The following is a 9,477-nucleotide window of genomic DNA, read 5'->3' as shown; positions in this document are numbered from 1 at the left end:
AATGGACGCGTGTTTGTTACAATGTAGCACCTTCACGTGGCATGAAGACCATCTTAAATGATTTTGGGTCCACGTGTTTGGCATAACGTGCCTTGCATGGCTCACATGATTAAGGCAGTGTTTGGTACGTTCCAGCGTGTTCATCACTATTCACACACGTGAATTTCCGCTGCCAGATTGCAACGTTTTGTTTCCAATTTAACCACAGTGTCCTGTTTGCACTGCAGCCATTCCCCGCACCATGCAGCTCCTGATAAGTTTGGTTTTGTCATCTCATGACTAAGATATCATGTGGTTTATGGTGTTTGATTATATAATAACACCTTGATTATTATTAGAATATTAAAACATGTATATGAGTTAATTGCAACTTTTTATACCAATTATACTGATCGAGCTTATTAGTAGATAATATAACGAATCAATTGCTTATATGTCCACTAACTAAGTAATTATATATGTCATACAACTCCAGTACATTCCTCTAGCTTCAGTCAATCTAAAGGTAGCCAACAAGGAATGTTAATTACATGACTTATAGAAGATATCTAAAAAAGAAATTACCTATAGAAGATATTGAAAATCCACTACAGAAAAAAGTTTTGGAAAGTAAAGAAAACATTATTTCAACAATCTTTTAGAAAAGAAAGAATCCATTAGATTTTACGGGAAGGAACAATACTTAAGAAGAAAGACTTAATAATTAGGTAGGATCTAGTTTGAACGTAATGGAATATCAATTCTCACCTAAGATTTTAAATTGCGATTATGGTGAGTAAAAAAACATTTACTTTGCATATAATTACAGGAAAATGTGATTGAAGCGATCACAATTACTAGGTTAAGTTGAAATACCTAGTTGAAATAATTTCATGCAAATTAATTATGGCGCTTGGTGATTTTTATTAATTATATATGTTTAGTTAAATGTAGGGATATAGAATTATAAAAGGAAAAAAAAGTAAAAAAAAAAAATCGAGATCAAATAATGTCTTATGGTTATAAGTTATAACAAGCTATATCTAGCACTTAAAAAAAACATGTAGGTAAAATAATTTGTAAGATAATTAATAGGAGGATATAGTACATTAGTACTTTCATATAGTATTAATATTAATTACATTTAGGTACACGTAGAATAAGCTGAAGGCAACCTAGATGATTTTGAAGATTATTGTGCCCTACTACTCCTAGGTTATCCTATTCTGCACGCAACAAAAGCAAGTAGCTTATATCAAAGGATAGATACGGTCATCAAACTCTAAAATATTGGCACAATGATAATTGTGTTTAATATCTAATTTATATTTGTCTTCAATATATATGTTAATTTTTGGCACACTGATATTTTGACTTTATTCTGTTAATAATAATTAACATATATAGCATACATCCTTTTATATTTATTTAATTGTTTTTTAAAATAAAAAATACAAAAAATTGATATTGTTGACGATATATATTATATAAATTTATTTATTCATTAATAAACATATAAATATGTTTGTATTATTCAACTTTTTTTTAAACTTGTATAAAAAACATTGTATGAACTTTTACTCAAAGCAGTTAAAGCAAACACATTTTCAACAGTTTCATTTTTAGAAAATAGGAAATGAGAAGTTAAACTAAATATGCTTATTAAATATTAAAAAATTAAATATAAAATATATTTTATAAAGAAAATAGAATTAGAGTTAGAAGTTATTTTTCAAGCCCATAACTTTGTCAACTCTTAAATTAAATTATATATCCAAATCCACTTTTTGTTTTTGTTAGTTTAAGTTTTAATATTCCTTAAAATTTACAAGAGGTGATTGTGCATATATAGTTATTCAATATATAACCACATTTTTACAATATATAACCACACTTCTTTAATATATGTGTGTGTGTGAAGTTATATAAATGAGAATATATTTATGAAAACAATCTTTTTTAAACACAATTTATAAATTATAGTGATAAGATGTGTAAATGTAAAATTATTTGAATTGACATTAATTAATATCCATATATATACATATACTAATAGATATTTTATAAATTAAAAAATATAACAAATTTAACATTCGTACATTACAAGGATTCTTACACTAGTATGATTAAGAAAATTATTTGTTATACTCTTATGTGAATAACTTTCTTACTGAATAAAATTTCATCATTGATAAATATTATTTTTTGTTATAAAAAGATTAAACTGAAATAAAATTATAAAAACATTTAAACTAAAAACTTACCGTCATAAATATTAAACTTAATTTCAATACATTGTTAGCCTAAAAATTTCTACATTATTAGTCAATTAAAAATTATTATATATGACTTTTAAATATTTTAATAAAAAAATAAAAATTTAACTACAGTATTAATCTACGATGTAAGGACAAATTGAGAATATAAAAAATCTCTATATTGCAACTACATTCTAATTAAGTTTATAAATATTTATGAGTATAGAATGTTTAAATTAAGGGAGGATAATGGTCCCCAGAGCTTGCCACCTACTGTTTCTATCCTCGAGAAAATAATAACGTACTTTCTTTTGAGGAATATATTCTTAAACACAAAGGAAGCATTTGGGAAACTAATTGCAACACGTAATGTAATGCTTAAAAGATCGAGCCTTTCATTATTTACCTCATGCATGTTATTCCATTGTACTCTTTGCAGTTCCGTATACTCAATTTGATCCTTAAAACTCTTTGATAGTATAACGTTTTACATAATTAAATGATCAAAACTCAAATACATAATCACTAATTTATTTTAGATGATCATGTGTTTCTCAATAAATTTTAATCTTATTAGTAAATAATTTTATGACTGAATGCAATCCCATCAATGATTAACATTAATTTTTTGTGATAAATTTTTTATATTAAAACAAATAATTTTATGACTAAATGCAATCCCATCAATGATTAACATTAATTTTTTGTAATAAAATTTTTATATTAAAAATAAATTAATAATTATATACTATGTTAGAAAAGACTCTAGGACTTAATAAATAATATTGTTTATAAATTTAATTTTTGTTTTGTGAAGAGACTTATAGTTATATGGAATTTTAATTTTAATTTTTTAACTTAATAATTATGTATCCTTAATATATAGTGTACTTTCTTTGGAGGAAAAAGTATGTAAAATATAGTCTTAAACGCGAAGGTTTGGATTGAAAGGTATAGAAACCATTCGGAAAATTAACTACAGTCGTAAAATGTAATGATTGAAGGGCCGCGTCTTTCATTATTTTAATATTTTAAAATAAATTTTTTATAATTAAAAATAATCTTATATAATTTTTTATCATAAATAAAAAATATAATATATATCTTAAAAATTATTTATATATTATAAATTTTAGTTATAATATAATTTATATATTCAAGAGTATTTATTCATGATAAATTTGACTCATACAAAATTAATATTTATCCCTTGCATTACAATTTACATAGACTAAAATACTACTTAAATTTTATTTAATGAATTTTCAGCTAAAAAAGATGGAAGAAAAAAAAAATTGATGAGTTGTTAAGTAGGATTCAAATATAAAATTTGTCCAAATTCTTAAAATTTCTGAACACAGTCTTAATTTTAATAAGTAATGAAACATTATTCAGGGTTTAATTAGATTTGTGAAATCCAAATTTTAACTACAAAGGACGCTTTTTTTTTTTTGTTTTTTGTTTTGAAAAGAACTACAAAGGACGTTGATGCGTTTAAGATGTTGCTTACTTTAAAAGTAAGGAAAGGATTAGATTAGGAAAGAAATAGATTAAATTTCTCAATGAAACTTTGTGATTCAGCTTACATCAAACCTAAGATAAGTTGGGCTTATTTGTTATATAAATTTGGCCAAAACTTTTTTTTTATATATATATATAAATAAAACATAGTTAAAAAAAGTTAAGTTTTAGATGATTTTAAAAAGCTTTAAACCTGGAATTTACTAACAAACACTAGTAAATTTGACAAATATTTTAAGATACAATTTTTTTCCTTAAGCTTCTCTTCTCTCTTCTTTCTCTTTCCCTTCTTCACAAAAACAATCAAACACACTGGTAAAGCTAAACTCATTATACCCCATGGACAATTTTCCACACTGTCCATAAAATCTCAAAGCCTGAGCAAGCAAATCTGTCATTATGTGCATATCCATAAAAATAGATAATATTTAATTCATAAAATAATATCATGTGTTTTTAATCTTTATTTGCTAAAAGATAAATTATATTTTTTAATTGATAAAAAAATATCATATTCCTTGGAGATAGATCACATTCATTTATTCAACAACAAAAAGTGATCAGCTCTTTATTTGCTAAAAGATTATGTTCTTTAAAAGATATTTAAATAAAATTTTAATTTTTGTAATGTTTTATGATTATAATTATGATTTGTAAAATCTTACAATGAGATTTTAATTTAATTACTATCCTATTTGTAAAGTGTAAAGCATAATTATTTATTTGGTCTTACTATTTATTATTTATTTTATCCTATTATTAATAAACAGTTTAATTTAGTTCATTAATTTTCAAAACAATTCAATCTGGACCCTTAATTTCTTTAAAAACAATGTAGTTATCATCCTTTCTATCAAATTGTAACATCCGGCAACGACAGGTTAATTTGTGTGATGTTTTATGACTATGATTATGTTTTATAAACGATACTAGTTTAATATCCTGTGTGCTTAAGTTTATAATTTATTATTTTTTATAATATATTTATGAATTAATTTTAAGAACTTATATATGTTAGTATATATGTAAAAATATATAACCTAATGCACGTGAGATTGTTCACATGGATGACAATGATAGTTATTATTTGTCATGCGCTTGCACGATACACATTAAGTGGATATTTGTGGACTTGGATATCCGCGAATACTCATGTGATATTTTTGTAAAAATAAAAATTAGTTTAAAAATATTTTAATAATTTTTTTTATTTTAATATTTTTTGAAGAAATAATTATAATTGTTAAATTAAAGTTATTTAAATATTCTATAATTTACATGATTAAAAATGTTCATGAATAATTGTAAATGAATAAATATTGTGAACTCTAAATAAAATTATTTAAAAATTATTCTCTAAAATATACTGAAAATATAATTCCAAATAAATCATAATTCAAAACATGATTACAGATAATATATATATATATATATATATATATATATATATATATATATATATATATATATATAATATTTACGTATTTAAATTTGGTAAATAAATAAAGAATATGTAAGTATTTTGATATTAACAGATAAAACTACTTTGTATCTATTACGAATTTTATTCATAAATATTTAGGGGTATGAGTTTATTTGTTATTCTTAGTTTGCATAATATTTTTAATTAAATAATTAAATATATTTTCTAAATTTTTAATTAAATGGTTGAACGTACATAAAATATTAACAAATACTATATATTAAATTGATAGTTATATTACTCGTTTGATAATTTAATTTATTATAATAATAATTTTTAAATGTTATGACAATTGAGAATTTAAGCTACATATTTCATTAGTATAAATATCGATTATATATTTTTATCAATTTTTTTATGCATAATTTTTGTTAGAATGCAAATAAAACTAAAAAGATAGAGGAGAAAAAGAAATCCCATGTTGAATAATATAATGATAAAAATATCTATTTGATCGAATTAAGTTTAAAAATTAATTTGATTGTAAATATTTTTTTAAAAATTATGAAAATCACACATCTTTCCATTTTATGCAATGCTAAAAAAGTAAAAAAAATATTTTTTATTAAAGAGATACATTTAAAATAAATAAAATATTTGTGAAGATTAAAAAGTATTATTATATTTTTATGGAAAAAGTCCATAAACATAGGTAAACCGTTTTTTTATTCCTTACAAGTAATCTCAATTCTCAACTAAGTATAATAACCAAAAAAAAAGAAAAGTCTCAACTAAGTATAGGTCAATCTCAACGAGGACAACTGTACAAGAGAAAAATCATATTTTTTTTTTTTGAGCCAAGAAAAATCAACTCTTCTGTAATTTTTTTCAATAAAACGGCACCGTCCCGTGGCATATCCTATTGCAATAATCAATAATGAATCTCATATCGCAATCACCTTCCACCACGTGTATGGCCACAATCAACACCAGCAAAAAAAGGGGAATCACGTTCCCACCAAGCACTCTTCAAAGTTCAACCCCCTCGCAGTCATCACGCGTAAGATGCTGCAACCTTCATCTTTTCTTTTCAGTTTTCATTCTCTCGTCATTTTTCGTCATTTTTTTTAGTTTTTTTTTCAATATTTCTCTATCCAAACGCATTATATGATTAAATAATCACCAAATAAATAGCCTACCCCGAAACTTACTAGACCAAGTTCAACAAATTATCAGCACCAACTTATAAACCATAACGCGATTCTCCAACGCCGTTGTTGTTTCCTGAAACTTCTCAAACAGAAGCAACTTAAGCCAGCAAAGAACAACCTTTAAACCAATTCATTCAAAATTACGTTTCTTGCTTCGCTTCCCCCAACCCACAATTTCCTCTCAATTTCCCTGATCCTATTTAAACCAACTCACATTAACCCTCAATTTCCCAAACCGATCGTGTTCTCTCTCACGAGAGCACGGTCGCCGAAGAAGTAAGAAAACCAATGCCAGAAACCGAAAGCGCGGCGGCGGCGGCGGTGGAGGAGGAGAACAACACCGCCCTGTTCGGAAAATACGAGGTTGGAAGGCTCCTAGGATGCGGCGCGTTCGCGAAGGTGTACCACGCGCGCAACACCGAGACTGGGCAGAGCGTGGCGGTTAAAGTCATAAGCAAAAAGAAACTAAACTCGTCAGGGTTAGCTTCCAACGTGAAACGCGAGATTTCCATCATGAGCCGCCTCCACCACCCAAACATCGTGAAACTCCACGAAGTGCTCGCTACAAAAACGAAGATCTACTTTATCTTGGAATTCGCGAAGGGCGGCGAGCTCTTCGCGAGAATCGCGAAGAGCCGATTCAGCGAAGATCTCGCGAGACGGTATTTTCAGCAGCTCATCTCCGCCGTCGGGTACTGCCACGCGCGCGGCGTTTTCCACCGCGACCTGAAGCCGGAGAATCTCCTGCTGGACGAGCAGGGCAACCTTAAAGTCTCCGACTTTGGACTCAGCGCGGTGAAGGACCAGATAGGGGTGGACGGGTTGCTTCACACGCTGTGTGGGACCCCTGCTTACGTGGCACCCGAGATTCTCGCGAAGAAGGGTTACGATGGGGCGAAGGTTGATGTTTGGTCATGTGGGATTATCCTCTTTGTTCTTGTCGCTGGGTATCTTCCGTTTAATGATCCTAATTTGATGGTTATGTATAAGAAGATTTACAAAGGGGAGTTTCGGTGTCCGAGGTGGTTTTCGATGGAGTTAAGGAGGATTCTGACGAGGTTGTTGGATACGAATCCTGATACGAGAATAACCGTTGATGAGATCATGAAGGACACGTGGTTTAAGAAGGGGTATAAGGAGGTAAAGTTTGGGGATTTGGGTTTGGAGTGGAAGAGTGAGGGTGAGGGTGTCAAGGATTTGAATGCTTTTGATATAATTTCGTTTTCTACGGGGTTGAATCTTTCTGGGTTGTTTGATTCGTCGTGTGGGGTGGAGGAGGGGGAGAGGTTTTTGCTCAGGGAGTCGCCGGAGAAGGTGGTGGAGATGCTGGTGGCGGCGGCGGAGAAGGAGGGGGTTGTGGTGAGGATGAGGAAGGAGTGTGGGGTGGAGTTGGAGGGGTGTGGGGGTAATTTCGCTGCTTTGGTGGAGGTGTACCGGTTACCGGGAGAGCTGGTTGTGGTGGAGGTTAGAAGAAGGGATGGGGATGGTGGGGTTTTTAGGGATGTGTGGAGGAATAAGCTGAGGCCGTGTTTGTGTGCTGCGAGTAGCAGTACGACGTCGGATCGGGATGGAACAACTTTGGCGCAGCCGGTTGCCGGTGATTCATGATTAGGGGTTATTATTTTTTTCTCTCTCTCTTCTTTTTAATTCCTAATTTTAAATAAAATTGAAAAAAAATAGGCAGGTGGAGGTTTGAAAATTGAAATGTGTTATGGCCGAAATGTAATATTGGCTGGCCATTGTGAAGTGGGGGCACAAATGGATTTGGAACACTTGTGTGACCAAGGGTGCATTGCAAGTTAATGATGTATATTTTTATGATGCTTATGTGTAAAGTATACTTTTTGCTTCGCTTTATTTTTCTAAAAGTAATGGTTTTATTGGTTCTTGTAAAAAATTATGAAAACAATGATTTTTTTTTAAACAAGTTAATTCGCCCTAATGTTTCTCGTGGTGCAAAGCGACAATTAGTAAAATGATTATGAATTCTGCACAAAAATGCATTTGTAGATTATTTGTGGTTTATGTACCTATTATTATAATTGTTTTCTTTGGATTCTTTTGAACCCCAAATAAAACAAGAAACTTGCATTTGAACATTTTAAGCGGAAGGGATCTTATTTTATCTTAAGAAAATTACTTATGATATTTGTTACTCCTTTTTAACTATTTTCAACAAGTTTCTGGATGTAACTTATTAATGTAAATTCTTATTTTTATAAATTTTGTGATCAAATTTATTATATAAAATACTTGTGTGACAAAAATTTACTGAATAAGCATTGCTCAAGTTATTTTTCTAAACATTTATAAATTATTCATTTATTGATCACTTTCAAAGCTCACAAAACAAAATTTTAGAGAATAACTAGAATGGGATCGACATACACATACCAGTTCGTGATTTATAGTTGGAAACATTACCATTGGTATATAGCCTGTAAGAAACAAAATCAAAATCATGGAAAACTATTGAATATTACAATTCGGCTCATATATGATTATCATTTGTAAAAAAATCTAAACCATATAAAATGACAGATTTAAGATACCCATGTATTATAGTTTTTGGCTAGTCTATGGTCATTGAAATATACTTACAATTTTTTATTTTATTTTTTGGTTAAACAATATATTCACAGTTTTAAACATTAAGAAATTTGGATGGATCCCAGCACCAAGTTACATTCACAAATTATACCAAAAAAACATTACAATTATAGGAGTACTAATTAAAACAAAGTGTTATTTTAAGATATTTTGATGTAGAATCAATGTTTTTATCAGAAAATCTAATATGCCATGTGAATTGAAAGGACGATTCTTCAGCTCCATGAAATTATCAGGTTCAGTCACATTCAAAAGTTGGTGATTGGTGAGATAGTGTTGTTTTTAATTAATGGCAAATGGACACGCTGCAGTACTTTCATTGTCTCTGCTGTTGGACTTTTCTATTCATTTCTATGTACAAACTCAAGCGGTCCAAAATTGAAAGAGTACAGTATACTTTTGAAACCATCTGTTGCCACCATGGTTCTGTCAAGGTTGATAAATTATTAATCGGTTAGGAATTATTATGGTTTTA

The 9,477-nt window shown here is 28.9% G+C and overlaps 1 protein-coding gene across 1 annotated transcript; it reads left to right on the top strand.

Annotated features, from left to right (window-relative positions):
• The first annotated feature begins 5,859 nt into the window (after positions 1–5,859).
• On the top strand, positions 5,860–8,213 carry LOC100815088 (CBL-interacting serine/threonine-protein kinase 11). Its single transcript, XM_003544879.5, has one exon. It carries the CDS (start codon positions 6,681–6,683, stop codon positions 7,998–8,000), a length of 1,320 nt encoding a protein of 439 aa, XP_003544927.1. The 5' UTR covers positions 5,860–6,680; the 3' UTR covers positions 8,001–8,213.
• The last annotated feature ends 1,264 nt before the right edge of the window (positions 8,214–9,477 follow it).

This window comes from Glycine max, chromosome 14 (genome assembly GCF_000004515.6).
Source record: "Glycine max cultivar Williams 82 chromosome 14, Glycine_max_v4.0, whole genome shotgun sequence".
In the NCBI taxonomy this organism is placed as follows: Eukaryota; Viridiplantae; Streptophyta; class Magnoliopsida; order Fabales; family Fabaceae; genus Glycine; species Glycine max.
This window is presented reverse-complemented; position numbering and strand designations above follow the sequence as displayed.